Source organism: Triturus cristatus, chromosome 1_1 (assembly GCF_964204655.1).
Source record: "Triturus cristatus chromosome 1_1, aTriCri1.1, whole genome shotgun sequence".
Taxonomy (NCBI): Eukaryota; Metazoa; Chordata; class Amphibia; order Caudata; family Salamandridae; genus Triturus; species Triturus cristatus.
In genome coordinates this window covers 63,708,108-63,727,791 of record NC_140579.1, presented here as the reverse complement: position 1 = coordinate 63,727,791, position 19,684 = coordinate 63,708,108, and the positions used below count along the sequence as shown (strand labels likewise).

At 46.1% G+C, this 19,684-nt stretch overlaps 1 protein-coding gene across 1 annotated transcript in view; it reads left to right on the top strand.

Annotated features, from left to right (window-relative positions):
- The window catches only part of LOC146869414 (N-fatty-acyl-amino acid synthase/hydrolase PM20D1-like), a 166,201-nt gene extending 147,520 nt beyond the window's left edge, over positions 1-18,681 (top strand). Inside the window, exons 13-14 of the mRNA XM_085599799.1 lie at positions 15,972-16,071; positions 17,230-18,681. Coding sequence (XP_085455925.1) covers positions 15,972-16,071; positions 17,230-17,359 — 230 coding nt within the window. The 3' untranslated portion in view covers positions 17,360-18,681. The remainder of the gene's footprint in view (positions 1-15,971; positions 16,072-17,229) is intronic.
- The last annotated feature ends 1,003 nt before the right edge of the window (positions 18,682-19,684 follow it).

Genomic DNA, 19,684 nt, shown 5'->3' with positions numbered 1-19,684 from the left:
GGCTGGGGCTGGAAACACTGTTGAAGCCTGCTGAGTTGGGGGTCCAGAGATTGTGCAGGTGCAGAACCAGCGGTCATCGTAACATTCTTGCACATGGTACAGACAGCAGATAGGAGGCCTAGCGTGACATCTTGTCCCCTGAGGGTGCATGTACGAGCCAGTCAATGTAGGGATGACCATTCAGCCCAAAATTGTGAAGCTGTTCCACTAAAGAGGCCAGCAACTTTGTGAAAGCTCAACTGGAGCACTTGAGGGCGAACACGAGCATGCTGAACTTCCAGTGTTTGCAATGCACACAAAAAGGAAGATACTTCTAATGGGATAGTCGGGTCAGAAAAAAGATCAAATGCATCCTGGAGATCGAAGGAGGCGAGGAAGCCCCAGGAGTTGACAAACGGCTTCTTTCTGGCTCCCCCTTCTTTTATTTCCTCACTGACGTGCCATGCAGGAGTGTGTGAGAGCTGGCCAGACACATTTGCAGATGTCTGCTTCCACCAGCACCTCAGACGAGCATGTACCCTTCCCTGTCTGGGTCTGAGCATGTTTCCTTCTTTATCTGTGGCATCCCTTCTGCTTCCAACTCTTACCACTGTGTTCGTCGCCTTCACATTTCCAGTTCATTCACATGCACCACACCCGTTTCTGGATTTCACAGGTCGTGGCTTACGCCCAAAGGGACTACTTGGATGCCAGAGATACAATACTGTATAGAAGGAGCTATACTAGTCTCGCAGCTGCAGTACATTTCAGTAGCTTTTGTTCTTTCGGATTTTTTAGAGAATGCGGTCCAGAGCTTTCTCCGACTCCCAGGCAGACTCACTTTACATGTGGTTATTCATTATGCTCCAATGGGGCCGGTTCAAACTGAGAGAGAACTACTCTTTCAACATGCAACATATATATATAGCACATTGTACTTCTCTGCTCGACGCTTATCATTCCAGTTAGCAAACAAGAACATGTAATGTTAACCGAAGCACCCTCAATTCAATTCCTTCACATGCAGATCTGAGAATTGACTCCGTGTTCATTAACGTCAGAGGCTGTATTACGCATTGTCATTGTTTGCGCAATGCGCAAACAATGACCATGCACCCTCTTACGATGTATGCACTGCCCCCAGGACAGCCGCAAACTCGTTCTGCCCCCAGGACAGCCGCAAACTCGTTCTGCCCCCAGGACAGCCACAAACTCGTTCTGCCCCCAGGACAGCCGCAAACTCGTTCTGCCCCCAGGGCAGCCGCAAACTCGTTCTGCCCCCCGGACAGCCGCAAACTCGTTCTGCCCCCAGGACAGCCGCAAACTCGTTCTGCCCCCAGGGCAGTGCGCTCATATGAAAATACGGAGAAGCTGCTGGCAGCCACTCCGTGTTTTCAGTGTAGACGGCAACCCGCCTGCACTTTTAAAGGGGATTAGAGACCCCCTTGCAGGCGGGTGCAGTCAGTTACTGCACCCGCCTGCAGGGATGTCTGGGGGATCCATAGGACACCCTTTCTCCCCTCCAGAGGGCTGCTCTCGGGGCGCACTCAGGGTGCGCCCCCTGAGAGCTTCTTTGCCTCTGCGCTTACGTCTGTAGGTGCAAAGCAAAGGAATCCCCTCATTTGCATAGGGCACACCCCTATCCAAATGAGGGAACGCACCCCTTAAGGTAGAGCTGGTGCTTTAACTTCGTCAGCGCTATTGGTATCACTGAAGGGAACGCACAAGCGTCTGTGCACCCTTCTGTAATACGAAAGTGCTCCGGGGTTGCACAAAGCGGGTGCAAACGCCCGTTGCGCCCCCGGGGCAGTTACTGTTATACAGCCCCTGGCCTAGGCATGCAGGAAATGTGCTCAACCATCATCCTAAAAGGTCGATTCTCTATAGCAGTGCAAGCTTCTCGAGCTGTTTGCCTGCTGGCCCAGCTCCTCGCGCGGTCTGTCCCTGTAACACAGCTCTTTCACTAGCACTGCACATGCCTGTCCGCACTGAACGCCAGTGACGCAAGCTTCCCACTCTTTCAGCCCAGCGTCCCACCTTCCTCATACTGTCCATCACACTGACCCCAGCTCTTCACGCCGTCTGACTGTGCCCAATGAACCTTGGTAGTGTCCCCAGTTTATCACCAAATGTCTCCATGTAACCCTGGGCCATCTATTGCCTTCCACTATTGTAGAGGTTCCTCACACTGCAGTCAGCCTATGTGACCCAAGCTCCCCGCGCTGTCCTGTCTGACAGTGATGCATCACTCTGTGTATTTGTACCCTCACTCTGTCAGTCAGGGTAGGACTCGGAGCTAAAAGCAACTGCGTAAAATGTTCAGTACCGGGTTCTCTGAAGAGTGGCCCTCTCCAGCAGGGGTTTTGGAGGTCTTCATTTTCAAAACTAGGACCAAAGGATGAATGTTCCCATGCTGTGTCCCTAATGTGTTTAGGCCTCCACCAATATTGGTCTGCCTCAGCAAATCATGCATCTGACGGTAGGAAAATGATCTGTTTCCTCCTGACAGTTCCTTCCAGATGTGAAAGCAGCCCATTGCCCTCAAACATACTGAGGGGTCTTCCCACATAGCTGTGCCAGCCCTCCAGGATCCAGAGCTCTGCGCCACGTCTACATGTTCCAATCCCCCACATGTTCAGTTCATGTGCTCCAAACCCCTCACTCCTTTCCCTCTAGACCTGCTTGTACACCTCGGGGCCTGAACACCCCCTCACACCCCCAGCAGTGCTGCGTGAGGCTGTATTCAGGGCTTCCAGGAAGCCTTGCAGTTTCACTTAAATTAGTTATGAAAATAAAGTTGTGCGTTTTCTTTTTCCTACATCCGAACTCAAACGAGGACTATCCTGTGCAAGCTGCGAGTGCAGCATACCACCCACCCTGACGATGGTCAGTCAACTCTCACTTGTAGACCGTGTCAACAATTGAAAAAAAGCAGAAATAAGTGTCTCCCCCCCACAAGATGCTGGTGTGTCATTGTGCAGAAGCAGCTTTGGAGGTACATTCAAGTAAACGCTTTACAACTGACTAGCGTCATATGTAGCCACAGCAGTCCTGCTAAAGCTACATGAATAACGCTTCTAATTCAAAGTGTGTGTTGATATTCAGAGCTTGTGTCCACTTGTTCAGTTAGTGACTGATTACAATAATGCGCCAGGCAGAGCGGAAGAGCGGCCTCTACTGGTGGTTTGTGGACTCTGACAAGACAAAGTGCAGTTTGAAAGAGCCCCATTCATATGTGTTTGCGCTCATTGATTAGCAACATCATTATTCGCAAAAAATGAAATATATTCAATGAAGAAAAAATATTGTTCTTAGTGCAAAGAGCAAGCAAAACGGTTGCCTACTTCGGAGACCACTAATAACCTCTTTTATTGACATTGCATATTGTGCGCTGCAAGTGCACAACATGCAGTGTCAATACAAGAAATCCAATCATGTATTATGTATGCAGCCAGGATCAGTTTTCCCACTTTCCTGGTTACGTTATAAATAAACATGCTCAGGTCCTCAGTTTGTGTGGAAGCAGCTGTCCACGTATGTGCAGTAAATTTCCCACCGTAGAGGCAGAAGCGCAAGTTCTAATGCCTCTGAAAATGCCCCCTTGTTACTAGGACTGGCTGTTACTTCTGCCTTTATTGGCTCTATTTTGTGGACCTGCTATCTTGCCCACATTGACTGATTCTGTAGAGTGACTTGGCATCAGCCATGCCGAGAACACCAGAAAATTCTCAAGTCAACCATTGGTGGCAACCCTGCTCTCAACTGGAGTAGACCAATAACCATATTTCATTTGACTGCTGGACAGAGTAACCATGCTTTTCTGGGTCGGCCGTCGAGTAACCATGCTTTTCTGGGTCGGCCATCGAGTAACCATGCTTTTCTGGGTCGGCCGTCGAGTAACCATGCTTTTCTGGGTCGGCCGTCGAGTAACCTTGCTTTTCTGGGTCGGCCGTCGAGTAACCATGCTTTTCTGGGTCGGCCGTCGAGTAACCATGCTTTTCTGGGTACCGTCGAGTAACCATGCTTTTCTGGGTCGGCCGTCGAGTAACCTTGCTTTTCTGGGTCGGCCGTCGAGTAACCTTGCTTTTCTGGGTCGGCCATCGAGTAACCATGCTTTTCTGGGTCGGCCGTCGAGTAACCATGCTTTTCTGGGTACCGTCGAGTAACCATGCTTTTCTGGGTCGGCCGTCGAGTAACCTTGCTTTTCTGGGTCGGCCGTCGAGTAACCATGCTTTTCTGGGTCGGCCGTCGAGTAACCATGCTTTTCTGGGTCGGCCGTCGAGTAACCATGCTTTTCTGGGTCGGCCGTCGAGTAACCATGCTTTTCTGGGTCGGCCGTCGAGTAACCATGCTTTTCTGGGTCGGCCGTCGAGTAACCATGCTTTTTTTGAAGTGGGGACAGGGTAATCTAGCCTAAATGGCGACTTCACTTTATTGGCCTAGCAAATAGAAATGGTGTCATGGACTAGACGTAGGGTAGCCATGCATAAGTGGACTGTGAGCACGGTAAACATGTTAGACTGCAGAGTGTGAAGGGAGTTCATGCATTAATGAACTGGAGCGGAGAGACTGAGATGAAAAAGTCTGAGTCAGTGCACTCATGTTGTAGCTGACTTTGTGGCTTGGTAACTTTGGTGAGCGGCTGGAAGGTATATCACCACTGCTGCCAATCATGCCAGGGTAGGCACACTGCAGCTGGAGGCATTCTAGTTACATTTTGATGGGTTAGAGGCAGTTAACCATGCAGCATTTGTCTGAAAAGCACCATAGCGTTGCTTCTGTTGTAGGGATTCTGCGTATGCACAGAACTATGCGCAGGAAACCAGAACCTTAGAGAATTGTGGTGTACCAGAAACTCCCCTCAGAACCCCTTATCCGACTAGCTTAGTGTCACATTCGTTATCCGAGATTTAGCTCGGCGGTCCCAATGTATAGACAACCCAGAACATGTGACTTAGTTATTCTCAGGAATGGTGGGAGCCCGAAATACCCGTTTGCACTTATATATCAGTCCACAACAGAATAACTAAGACACAGTAAAGTTTAAAGAATTTATTCATAAACCTCGAGTCCTGTTATACAGTACTTTGGCTAACATAAGCAGACAAATGGTTAAGATCATTACCATTAGCATTGTTACAATACCATAGAAAACGAAAGGAGCTATCATATTAATAATGACAGTGGGAAACAACCACCCTCCTTTCTCTAGCAACTAATAAAATATTATTAGACTATTAGAAGGTCTCGTAGGCTTGCATAGGGGACCCCATACCGTATAGATCAGCTTAGGTGTATCACATCACAGGATCAGCTCAGTGTTCTCAGCTTCAGCTCTTCTATCGAATGCCCTAAAAACCTGCTGCGCTGTAATATTAAAGCCTACGACTTTCTGGTATTTTCAGCTGCGTGCATGTTATGACTAAACAGTGGTACGATCACCCTGAACACAATCAGCCGGCACCGTCTAGTGTCCTAGAACAGTTCTTTACTCGATGTACAGACCAAGGGCACTAGCAACTGTTAAGGATGTATAAATAACATTCACTTGAGACAAGAGCGAGTCTGCATTTCTCAAATGAATAACATGTAACAACAGTGTCGGGTGCAAAGGCAGCAAAAGCAACAAGATGGCTGTCTAACAGCTAACGTGACTGAGCTAACTTAGCACTGTAAATAGGGAGTGGCCTAAAACCACGTGACATCCCCCTTTGATCGAACCACGGTGCAACCAGGGGCGAATATGTTAACAGAACGCAGAGTTCAAGATCAACGATGCAGACTAAAGAGCTTGAAATGTGAGTTCAGAAAATGAGAGGAAAAAAATTCGAAGAGAAAAATATGTAAAAACACAATCCATCGTCCATAGAAGTCAACGATCGTTTGTGAGAGGAAAGAAAAAAATGTAACTCCACATGACTCACCATCACACATTGTGAGCACAATTGTCAATGTAGAAAAGTATAAGCAGCATATGCAGCCGCAGCTTCCAGTAGAAAATCATTGGAGTCATCCGCAAAATTGTCTGTCATCCAATTCAGCAAAGAAAAAGAACACACGTGTTCCACAGGGAAATGAGCATCAAGCACTCCACGTGGACAAGAAACAGGCATCTCGATGTAACTTCGAGCCAGGAAGTCAACTGCTGCCTTCTCGATATCCCATAATCCAAGGACTCCATGCGCCGCACCCAAGGCCATAAACCCGACTCCAGAACAGTCAAACTCATGAACCACTAAGGGATACATCAGTCGATCAAAATCCAGGTCAGGTGACACCAAGTTTGACAAACACATATCCAGAGCCCATTGGAATGGACATTCGAGACAGTGAAAAACAGGCTGTACACAAGTGAAAAATGGGAACCTGAAGGATAAGCCATAAGCGACACTCAAGGTAGCCAGTGGTAAAGTCCCATAGGATTCCCACATCCTGCTACGCAGATGGAACAGGCTGAATCCGTGGTCGAGTAGCGCAAGTCGTGCATCCATAGCGTAGAGCGCAGACCAACAGGAGTATGCCAGCAATTAATGCGAGAATCAGAGGAAACCCTCCAAAGACACCAGAAAAAATAGAATGAAAAATAGCTGGTATTATACCAAAGATAGACTGGAAAGACGTCACAAGGCCAGAGCCTACAATTTTAAAAAAATGGACCAGACCAGTCGTGGAAGAAGCATTGAAGATAGTGTGTATTAATGTGCCAAAATGCAGGGGGAGGTCAGTATTCAAAAGAGCTTGAACTTCGGTGCGAGTGTTTGCCACGTGAAGGAGAAATGTTTCACGGGACGAAGTCAACGCAACCTCCTTTTGAGACAAAAGAGCCCTTATTCTGCTCATCCTATTGAACTCTGCTTTCAAGGTTGTAATCGTCGGCCAGATGGATATATCCAGCCGGCCTTGCGGGGGTGGGAAAAGCACGTTATTACAGCAAATTACCCTTCGTGAAACTGAAACAATATAGGGAATACCAGCTAACATCCCACAGCAAGCCTCACTATTTAAAAGCAGATAACTTCCATTAGCAAGCAGCGTAAATGATGGCGTTATAACTGGCACAGGAATGCCCTTCAATACGCAAGCTAAATTAGGGGCATTCATATTACACGATCCATGTAATTGGATATGTCTACACACTACGGAATGATCAGGAGCAGTAGTACACTCCTCACCCTTCAAATAAACTTCTTTGCCGTCCCTCTCACATCGATATGTAAATGGGAGAGACCACACTTCATGCAAGAATGCAGAACCAAGTTTTTCATATCTGCCCAAAGCATAATGTTTCATGCACGAACTAAACCTATACATAGAAATCGGGAGAGTGACCATCCCATGGATGAGCCACACTGCATAATCAGACTCAGCCACTGAAAAAGGCAAAGGTTCCAACTTTTCTATATGCAGTAGTGAATACGTAGCATCTTTCATGGACATGAATTGCTGCTTTGCTGTCAGATTAAATGGGCGGAATAAAGAAGAAACATTCATGTAATCCCAAGGTACTTTCCCCGCCTTTAACGTCTGCAAAGTCCAAGCAAATTGCATAATCGATCGTAATTGACTTTGACCATGATATAACACAGACACGTCCTCCTGGACAATATCTACAACAGATGAAACAATGTTATCTAATGTATATATTCTCGAAGATAAGGTATTAATACTATTATCTATTACTGCCAATACCTTTTCCATATTGGCCTGGTCAATAGCACAGAGTCTGGAAGCAGCCTCAATCTGCGACAACTTCCAAACCTCGTTGTAAACAGCATACACCCATCTTTTGGATCTTCCCAATGCTGGACCTTTAACAAAATCATTCAAATCTATTTTGTCATGCAAACGTGACAAGTGAATTTTAACAGAATCTAATGTGGAATGTTGCAGCCATGTCTGGCACAATTTACCTACCGAGTAGGTAGTGACAGTGTGTGAGGACAGAAAACGTGGGTCTACTCTATCCTGTATGTATCCGGGAACCAACCCCAAAAATCTACGTTGACAGGCATCCAAACTTCTCTGCCATACCAACCAACCTTTAGGGTCAAACGCACTAATATTGAAGGTGGTATTGGAAATAAAAGACTGCAACATTGTAAGGGACAGATCTGTGTGATTCTCCCAACCAGGATAAGCACTCAGATCCGGGATTGAGGGAGAATTTAATTTTTTAGAAATAGCCAATCCAAAACAGGTCGTCTGAAAAATTGTGGAATTTAAAAATAACATGTGGTTTGGGATGAGGCAGGCACGATGTAAAGCTTCTGTTCCTTGTACTTGCCAAGACTTAGTTCCCCAAACCGATTTGAGATCAATAGTATCTTTCCAAACCTCATACCCTCCAATTGCCAAATCGTCCATAAAGGACTTAGAAAACAACAATTTAGTGTGTGTCAAACGCACCTTTGAAATAGGTTCGTCCTTAATTTTAAAATAAAAGGAGGCATTATTGGACACACCAAAATCTGAAAAATATGAAAATTTGTTGACCAAAGTCTTTGAACTACCAATCATCGGGACAGGGCAATGTTCCCACTGAGTAAAGTTGACTAAACTACGAAATGTGTTAGCCCTATGAAGAAAATGAGTACCATAATGTTGATAACAAAACTGCTCGGCATAGTTTTCAGTATTCAAATACAAATCCTCAGCATCAAACGCGGCATAGTATTTCAAATCAGAAAACAGTGTCTCTATGGTTTTTACATCCCAATCATCAGATCGAATGTTCTGTTTCACCACATCACCCATAGAAACACGATATACAGATGGTACATTAATCACTTCCGTGGGCCCATGAATTTGAAATTTAACTGCATCCCATGCTATTCCATCACGGACAGGCCAGGCGGTGATATTCACAAAAGTCTGGTCCCTCTTCATGATGTGTGACGATGAATGTGGGGCCAAAGTTCCATTAATTAACCTAATTGTAGAACGTTCATTCAGGTAGTGTCCATTTATAAGCCTAAAAAACACCACCACAAAACCAATGGACATGAACAAAAAAATGCAAATGAGCACCAGCCACATGTAAATCCAGGGGGGAACCAAAAATTGTCTCTTGAACCAGGCAAAAAAATTTGAAAATTTGGAAGGGGCAGTGGAAGTCAATGATTCAGTTCCAAAGGAAGAATTAGACTGGATAATTTCTGTTGAATGCAAAAGGGGCAATAGAGCATCAGCAGGATAAGAATACTCAGCATCATCAGGCAAATCACCATTCGCAGGTGATACAGCAGAATCAGAAAGTACTTGCATTTCAATGGCAACCTCAGGCACGATGTCAGATGGTGGCACCACAACAGAACTGCGCATCACTGAAGGGCAAGAAACTGAAGGTGTCAGACTATGTAGAATCGGCCACCCTGTGTAGCTTGACATTGTCAACTGAAATGTACCTGTTGTCTCTGTGACCAGGAAGTGGAGGCAAAACAATTGTACGGGTACCCTCAACTCCAAGCACCGGCACTGGTGCACGATAAGAGGGGCCAAACTCCTTCTTCTTCTCCACCTTCTCACGGACCAGATCACCAACTCTGGGTAGCCAGCCGACTACCGGAATCTGAAGACCAGCTTCGGTCGCAGAGGATATGTGCTCTTTTGCTAGAGTGTCTCTTGCTTCTTGAAGATTCTGTAAGACATTACAGTGGTCATCTAAGTCAAAAGGCGCGGCGGCCGCCGCCATGTCTAGACCCTCAAGGTCTGGGACAAACATTCGAACCCCGAAGAGCATCATGTACGGGGTCCTCCCACCCAGAGACCTTCTAGGGAGATTATTAAGTGCACGTTGGACGTCATACAAATGGGCTAGCCAGTTTTTGCCAGTACCTAACACCCTGGCTGTCAATGATTGCTTTAGGTCACGGTTCATTCGTTCCACAACACTATTGCCCTCAGGCCGGTATGGAGACGAAAATTTGACTTGGACCCCCAAACTTTTCATAGCTTCTTTGTAAGCCTTAGAGGCGAACGCAGGGCCCTGATCAGAGTGAAGGGTGCCACATGCAAAACTCCCTATAAAGACACGCAATGCTTTGATAACAGTCCTGGCGTCAGCACTCCTGTGTGGCCACACCCAAAGAAAACGTGTGCATGAATCTACTGCAACCAAGATATACTCGTACGCAGTGTCTGAGGAAAAAGGACCGCAGTGATCTAAATAAACACACGCTAGTGGTTGATTAGATATATGCAGCTGCGTTTGTGGTGGACGCGCCACCGTAGATGGCTTTATTTGTTGGCAAATACCACAATTGAGGACATAAGTCCGCGTATGTTTGTACAAACCGTACCACCAATAACGCTGTTGCAACAGTGACACAGTTGCGGACACTCCGGCGTGCGCTGACGCAACACCCTCGTGCGCAGCTTGTACCAAAGCTGGCCTGCAGTCCGAATTGGGAATAACTCTATCCCCAACATCATTTATCCTCACTAACGGGACGTTGTCAGGACTTAAGTGATAATGGTATCGAGACGGGAAACCCCTAGGGAAGTTTGTCCCAGTCTCTGAAGCAGCAATGGCTGCCAAGATGTCATCATCGATCTTACTTTTGGATCTTGTAACTGCTGCTACTAAGTATGTTGCCACTGCTGTTTTAGCTGCCTCGTCAGCCAAACTGTTACCGACAGCCTGGACGCCAACTCGTTGGTGACCAAGATTGTGAATAACATTCACAAGGGGTCGACTGCCTTTTAGTTCAGCCACCCTAGCCCAAAGCGTTTTATGCTTCACTGTGCTACCTTTTGAATCACGAAATCCATTCGCGATCCAAAACATCAGATTGTCGTTGTAAGATTGAACACAATAGTAAGAATCACTCACTATTAGAGTTGTGACTCTATAATCAGCAAACTCCAGTGCAAGCACTAGAGCTCTAAGCTCCGCCAATTGTGCGGTACAATCACCCAAAGTCTGCGTATGCACCGCATCCTGTATGAATTCTCCATTCACGAAAGCACCAACAACAATTGCGCAAGACGCTGAATAAGCGTGCCGTGATCCAGTTGCGGGCTGCGCGGACCCATCAGTGTATATGACACAATGGAACTCCTCCAACGGGCGCAATGTAAGTGGAGCCGGATGAACTAATTCATACTCCAAACTCTCCTGAGTCTGTAGTCCTGCGTCAAAGATGTATTCGACATCAGGCGAGGCTAAGGAGGTCGCCCATTGTATCCACCTTGGATGCAAAGCTTTAGAATTCGGCACACTTGCTTTAGTGACTGCCTCTAGGGCAGGAAATGGTGTCACCACCATCATGCGTTTCCCCTGTGATAGCGCTCGTTCTTTCAGGATAGCCATCTGAACTGCTGTCAAAACCTTTTCGACAGTGGAGAAACGCATTTCAGCCGAAGTATATAAATGAGATTTGTAAGCAATGGGGACAGTGTCGCCTTCATTGTATGTTAAGTACGTGAACCCCTCCACACCCGGTACAATTCTTATGACCAGGTTTGTGTGGTTATCACGAGTTTGTAAATATTTCGCAGTAAGAAGGTCAGACTGCAAAGAGTGCAATGCAGCCGAATGCTCTGGCAGCCAGCAAGATTTGGTAAAAGTAGGTTGCACCAAGGCATATAGTGTCTTGATACGCTGGGCATAATCAGGAATGTAGGTTCGACCGAAATTCAGAAAGCCCAGCAATGATTGTAGTTGTTTCAGTGTCGCAGGGATACGAAGGCGTGCGCATTTCTCAAGGAACTGCGGAGCCAAGCCTCGGCCCTCATTGTTGAGTTCGTACCCCAAGAATAAAACTGTGTACTCTGCAATGTGAGACTTCTTAAAGTTAAACTTGTAACCAAAGTCCGCAAACATAGTAATTATGTTGTCCACGCGAGCAAGGTGTGGAAGCAACTCGTCGTCTGTTAAGTAGATGTCATCGACGTACGAGTATGCCTCCGGGTCGACCATCTCTAAGAGAGAGACCACACGAGCAGCAAATACCCCAGGACTATTTTTATAGCCCATCGGAAGCCTTTTGAACACTTTTTGTTTACCACCCGAAGTAAAAGCGGTCCATTCATAACTATGAGGGGATATGTTATGGCAATAAAAGCCATTGGACAAGTCGAGTGTGGTTTTGAACCTCTTTCTCACAAGACTATCTACGAGAGCCGAACTATGGGTATTTTGTACCGCACAATTCCGGCAGTGCGAGTTTAAGTGCCGGTAATCCAAAACTAGGCGGTACGACCCGTCAGGCTTCGTTACAGTGAATAAAGGATTATTCATTGGTGACACACACGTTTCAATTACTCCCTGATATTCCAATTGTTCAAGGATAGACGCGACGTGAGACCTAGCCTCTCGACGCATAGGGTATTGGGGTTGAGGCTGGGGGTCGGACCGCAATGGAATTTCGTGGAGGGTAGAACATTTATCCCACCCCACCTGATTACGATACAACGCAGGTGCTAGCACCCGTGCCCACTCCTCGGCTAACTTCCCAGACTCCTCCTTGGGCACCACGTGTCCAAAAGAAGGAAGAATGACTTCTTCCCCCCTTGGAGCGTTTAGAACGAAAGCCGGGGGCCAATCTTTCTCCGCCAATAGTATATCATAGGTGGTCGTCAGATTATCCCAAAATACCGCGTTAATTTTTCGTTGTATGTCACCCTCAATATTGAGGACTACGTCAAATAATCTCTCAGGGGGGGCTACGCGAGTATCAGCAGTTTCTACTGTTACATAGATTTTAGTTGCTGTCGCCTCCAGAAATGGACGCAGTGCTCCCCGCACTACTGTAACTTCCGCCGCGCTGTCTAGCAGCGTCAGCGCCCATTTCATGTTCAGAAGCTGTGTCCGTACCATCTGAGGCATACTTCGCTGAGATAGCAGCAACTTTCTTTGTCTGAAACGGAGGACGTGGACGTGCAGAATCCTCCTGCTTGCCTCTTCCGTCCGCCTGTCGGGGCTGGTCTCGTCCTTGAGCACCCCGGCCTCTCCCACGGTCTCCTCCACCAAAGTGTGAAGCCGCTGTTTCCTGTGAAGAACGAGAAGAGCGCTGGTCAGGAACCTGAAACCTATCAGGTGACTTAATACGAGAACGATCACGCAAATCATAAGTGCGTTCAACATACGCCTGAACAGGGGATGCAGGACGAGTCTCCTGTTTCTGTTGCTGTTTATCTTGTTTTTTAGCTCGCCAATTTTGTTTCGGAAAGTTGGGTTTATCGTCTTTTGTAGACGAACTCACTTTAGTGTGCTGTACTACATCAGGAATTTTGATGACGGGTTTCACGCCTAGTGCACTACGTCCAACCATCTTATAGGCTTTTGCAATAACTTTTCCAAACTCCCTCAGCTTATCTTCATCCGCAATTAGTGCCATCATGTTTCCCACTTGAAACTGCATGGCATCTCCTTTGAGATTTCCCATAATCATGGAACATACTATATCGAAGCTGTCGATAAGCCGCATTCCCAACTCAATAGCTGCTTCCGCACCATGATCCTCCTGGACTTTTTTGATAACGGAAGGTAGTACCGACATAGACGTAGTGCCGAAGCACTTCGAATAGGTCGCGGCAAAGACCTTGCCCCAATTGTCACAATCGACAATGTCCGGGACTAGTTCTTTCGGCAAAGTAATAGTGAGTATCCTGTGTTTTTCCACAGGACTAGTGTTAGGAAACACGGCTTCTAGTTGATCGAATTTCTCTGCAAGCCAATAAGGATACTCATCCTTATTCTGGGGGCGCTTGCCAACAACCGCGTTTACCATTACAGGACTGATCACCACCGCATGATGGTGATCAGCCCCGTGTCCCGCAACTGTAGGTGCCCCCACCTGTACAGTGCGCGACACATACTGCACTAAAGCCCTATGGACCGTAATCAGGGTTGTGTGTAGTATACGTAAGCTATCCACACCCACCGTCAGGTAGCGTGGATGAGGTGTATGTCCGGCCAGTACCGGCCAAGTAGCTCCTTCAATAGACAAAGGACCCAGTCTCGCCGGGGTGACCGTGTGGGGGAGGGCGCCATTAAACCAAATAGTGTGCTGCCAGGTAGAAATAGGAATTTCTAAAGCCATATATGGGGTATAATGAAGAGGCACCTGCGTAGCAGTGTATTTGTGGAACGTTTTATCGACATCTTCCACAGCCTCAAAGGTAACCCAAGAGTAAAACAACTCATAAGGGTAAGTGGCATTTGCACTAACGACAAACACCACTGCCATCCCGTCATCAGGCACCCCATACGTCCTCAAATGAGCACGTAGAGACACCCTACTATGAGCGGGAATTTCTCCCGCCATTAGGACGAAAAAGAAGATACAACGAGATCTTTAGTAGCACTTGGGCTTAGATTAGTGTAACCTTTTTTATTATCAAGCTTGAAAGAACCTATAGCCTAAAACCTAGGTAGGTTAAACCGTCACTCCCGTTATCCGGAAACCAGAGTGAGGGCGTTGTGGACTAATAAAAGCACTACTAAAACATCTCAGATATTAAGACCAAACGTTAGGTGCGCCATGTTGTAGGGATTCTGCGTATGCACAGAACTATGCGCAGGAAACCAGAACCTTAGAGAATTGTGGTGTACCAGAAACTCCCCTCAGAACTAAGAACCCCTTATCCGACTAGCTTAGTGTCACATTCGTTATCCGAGATTTAGCTCGGCGGTCCCAATGTATAGACAACCCAGAACATGCGACTTAGTTATTCTCAGGAATGGTGGGAACCCGAAATACCCGTTTGCACTTATATATCAGTCCACAACAGAATAACTAAGACACAGTAAAGTTTAAAGAATTTATTCATAAACCTCGAGTCCTGTTATACAGTACTTTGGCTAACATAAGCAGACAAATGGTTAAGATCATTACCATTAGCATTGTTACAATACCATAGAAAATGAAAGGAGCGATCATATTGTAATGACAGTGGAAAACAACCACCCTCCTTTCTCTAGCAACTAATAATATATTTTTAGACTATTAGAAGGTCTCATAGGCTTGCATAGGGGACCCCATACCGTATAGATCAGCTCAGGTGTATCACATCACAGGATCAGCTCAGTGTTCTCTGCAACAGCTCTTCTATCGAATGCTCTAACAAATGCTGCGCTGTAATATTAAAGCCTACGACTTTCTGGTATTTTCAGCTGCGTGCATGTTATGACTAAACAGTGGTACGATCACCCTGAACACAATCAGCCGGCACCGTCTAGTGTCCTAGAACAGTTCTTTACTCGATGTACAGACCAAGGGCACTAGCAACTGTTAAGGATGTATAAATAACATTCACTTGAGACAAGAGCAAGTCTGCATTTCTCAAATGAATAACATGTAACAACAGTGTCGGGTGCAAAGGCAGCAAAAGCAACAAGATGGCTGTCTAACAGCTAACATGACTGAGCTAACTTAGCACTGTAAATAGGGAGTGGCCTAAAACCACGTGACACTTCCATTTGCTAGAAAGCAATGTAGATGGCTTGATATTGTCTGGAAGCCATGTGACCATGCTGAACTTGGCAGCATTCTGGGCATTCTGGTTTGGTCAGAAAGGAGCATTCCAAAACTGTGATTGGCATGAGAGTATGATGGGTATGCTTCTGTTGGCAGCTCAATCGGGAAGTCCGTATTGTACTGGCTGGAGGGTCGAATAGTAACATTCTAGGTGGGTTCTCTTGGAGACAGAGCAGCAATGTTTCAGGTGATGGGATCAGACTAAACGTGATTGGATGAGAAGTGGAAAACCAATGCATGCAGTCATTGGCTAGGAGGTAAAGTAACAATGCAGTGATTGGATCAGAGAGAGAGTACCTATGCAGGGATGCTTAATAGACTTGGAGTTAGATTGTATTTATCACCGAGTTCGGCCATGTGCTGTGGGTCATTCATTTAGAGCGAGTATTTTTGCAGAGATGCAAATTGGGTTTAATTGATTTTACATTTGCTTTGTTTCACCATTTATGCCGTTTCTTTTTTGCCTGCTCATCAGTCATTATTTCAAGTTTATTTTTTATTTCCATGTAGGAGTTTGTGTTGGGAACACAGACAGCCGCCACTATGTGCGCTTGACTCAACATATATACCGGTTCAGCCCAATCTGGTTGAAACCTGAAGACATTAGTCGGTGAGTATAGTGTGGTCTTATGGAGTGAACGGCGGGTGTGAAAACAATGTATGACTAACGCTACTCCATTGTAACGACATGAGTCCTAATCTCCCGCTATCATCTCCCTGTAAGATCTGAAGTCTGCTTTAACATCCTCCGGCTCACCGTCAAGCGAAAGGCCTGCGAAGCAACTTAGCAAGCAAATATGCACTATGTTAGAGAGGAGTCCCTCAACTCTGGCAACCAAATTCAACTCCATATCCTCCAAGTAAAATGTGGCACTGCCTTGCTGCTCAGGAACTTCCAACAAGATCCAATCACACTTTATCTCTGAGGTCACCTGCCTGAATTCCACAGTGGTAGCAAAAATTAGACAGGAAGCTGCAAGAAATTATGAAATTTCCATGGTAACAATGTACAAGTCTCATCATTCATTGACTAATGCTTCATTCAGTTACTCCTTCTCCATATCACTAGGTCTAGTAACTGGGTGAGGTCTGTCATTTGACTGGTACTTTGATATTGTCTGCACTGTCCACTCGTGTTGTCTTTTTGAACATTTGATCTTATTCTCCCTTGGGTCGGACGCAGCCACAATATCTCAAGTGCATAAAAGAGCCAGAAACTAAGTTAGCCAGTTATACACGTGGTAAACTTTATAGAGAAGTTATTTTCTTTTACATCAATCAAATGATTTATTGAAGGTATAGTTGATAACTCTAATGTTATTGGCCCATTTAAAAATACAACAATGATTTTCAGGAACTAGAGTGCCTGCAGACTATGCCAGTATAATGAATGAATAGAGGCATTTTTGGTTGTCTTTGACTTAGAACTGCTGATTTATTTAGGCCTTTGTTGTTGTTTTGAAAGGGGCTGTGTGTTGCTTAATGCTCAATGACTCGAGATCTTTGGAGCCTGCTGTGTGGTTGGAGATTGTGACTAAGGTATTTTCAGCAGCTATGCGGTCCCTCGAGGACATGTTCCTTGACTGTGATGCTCTAGACTAAGGTCGTGCCTGAGGTTGTTGTGCACGGGCCCTGTGGGGCACATTGTTCTACTGAAGGATCTTCTTTATGCTGTTCTGGACTCTGCTTGGTGCTGATTTGGCTTAGCGCTTCTCTGTTGTGCTCGCAGAATATTGCATGTAGCGCTAACATGTCCTTTCTGGTGCAGGATTCACGGCCTGAATGAGAGGATCTCGGTGCAGAACTATGAATTACTGGTGCAGTTCTACCTGCAGCTCATCCAAAACGCTGACACTGAGGTGCTGCCTATGCCACATTGTGAATCCCATGAGCTCTGAACCACCCTACAGGCACCGAGCAAACCCCACGCTCTGCGATTCATTCATTGGAATGAAGCCCTGGTGCCTGGTCGTGCATATTTACCTGGACATTTTCATGTGAAGCCTGATTGTTTTTCAGATGGAAAATCGGTGTCAACACCTGCTAACCGTTCCCGTTTTGGCAAATGGAAAGTTGAGCTAAAAGTTGGGTGTGTTCTACAAGGTAGACTAACTATGAGTGAGTCCCATTTGAGGATACTTACCGTTCACACCGACAGCCTGACCTTCCGTCTCAGTGGGACCAACAACTCTTCGTTCCAGCTTTCTGAACAACCATTGTGATTCTAGTAGTCTTCCTCAGGTCAAGCGATCAAAGATTACAAAAAGGCATACCTTAGGTGACTGCCTAAGACCCTGAAACAGGGCATCCCAATCACAGGGTGCAAATTTGTCAACTTAACAGAGGAGAACCGGAGAGGAGTACCCTCTGGATAGGGTCTACAGAGAGACAATTGGAAGCTATGACTAAATGAATAAAGCCAAAGAAAAGGTTTGACTCTGAAATTCTCTGGAACAGATTGCAGGGAATGACCAGGGATTCTCTAGACCTGCTTGTACTGTAAGAGTGGAAAACCAGGAACGAAACTGGCGAAGGAGCGGCGTATCCGGTAGCACACATTAATGAAACTGATTTCAGGAACACTGTTCTAAAGAATTATACTTATCTAATGTATTCATCCTAGAATACATTTCTTATCGTGCCCCAGCTGTGGATAGATTTCATGTAATTTTATAATAATTTATGAGAAAACTGGCATCAGCAGGACTGCTGAAGAATCAGGCAGACTCCTCGGGTTTAGTGGGGTTTAAATTGTCTCTGATGTACAAGTACCATTGTACAAGGTGGAATGATTTGAGGGGAGGGAGTGTGGTTGAGTGTGTGTGTGTGGGTTGTGTGTGTACATCCACATATAGTCTAGTATAAGATATCCTCCATTGATCAGTGTTGTCTTAAGACATGCAAAACGACCAGTACCGCATATAAAGATACCCCCTCTCTTTCTCTCATGCCTAGAGCCACATTTAGGGCGCCACGTAAAATTTGTAGTACTAGTTACCAGAGGATATTAATGTGGGGGCTTGGGAGGTGGCTTTGGAGTCCATGACCGGTATAGCTTTAAGGAATGCTGTACGCCAGAATGTTAGGGGAGTAAGGTGAAATCTTTGAGGGACTTTGTACTGAGCAGGGCAATTGAAAGGTGCTCTCTGTTGCCTCACAACGCTTTCATGTTGAGTTTTTTACTCGCTACTTACTGTGATAAATACTCTTTCGAACTACTACCTCTGACTGTTGCACTTACTTTTATCACCACAGTTAGCTCTTCATTTAGAGATTTCAGGATAAATTGTAGAATCAATTGCAGCCACAATACTACTATTTATTTTGCCATATAATTGCCACCATTGTCTTGCATTTGGGAATCCCAATTATTTTCTGCATGAGTGATGTCGTTTTAGGTAGTCATTGATGTACTAGAGCCATTTCAGTCAGTACACCATTACCACTGAACTGTAAATGCAGGCAAAAGTGAAAAATGGGCAGTTCACAGGTTGCTGGAAATATTTATTTTAAAAACAGTGTTCGAGGCATGTGAGCTGCAGATTACACACTGTGCATAGATCGCCATCTGGTGTTGGGCCCGGATGTTTGCAGTTGTTTTTCCTCTTGGAAAGTCTTTGGAAGTCACGAGGTATGTGACTCCTCCTTTGGATCGTATTGCGCATGGGCTTTGGCTCCATCCTCAGATTGTTTTTTCCCGCCATCGGGCTCGGATGTGATCTTCGCGCTCCGGTTCCGTACAGTCTCCAGTTCTTCTATCGACGCGCAATCCTCACACCAATTTGCGGTATTGTTTTCGATCGCGATCTCCACACTTGGGGCGGCTCTGATCAATCAAGACCTTCGATTCCAGTCGTCGACAACGGCCTTCGGGCCTACCCAAGCTCCGGTCCTGGCTAATGGAAAGGACGCCCTTTAAGAAATCCCCTCTATGTGGGTCCAAATTCCCCCACACCGGCCTTCACGAAGTATGTAACCTCTGCCTCTCCCCTGAAAACGTGGCTCGAGACTGTCCGGCGTGCAAGTCCTTCCGGTCCAAGAAAACCATTTGAGACCGAAGGGCACGAAGAACTATGGCACACTCATCGACGGCTATTCCAGACGACATTTTCGGGGAAGGCGTCGACGCTCCAGGAGGACAGCACACCGACGAGGGCCTCGGAAGCCGACGATTCAGATGTGAAGGACATCACTCCGGCACAGAGGGTCGTGAGTACCGAAGT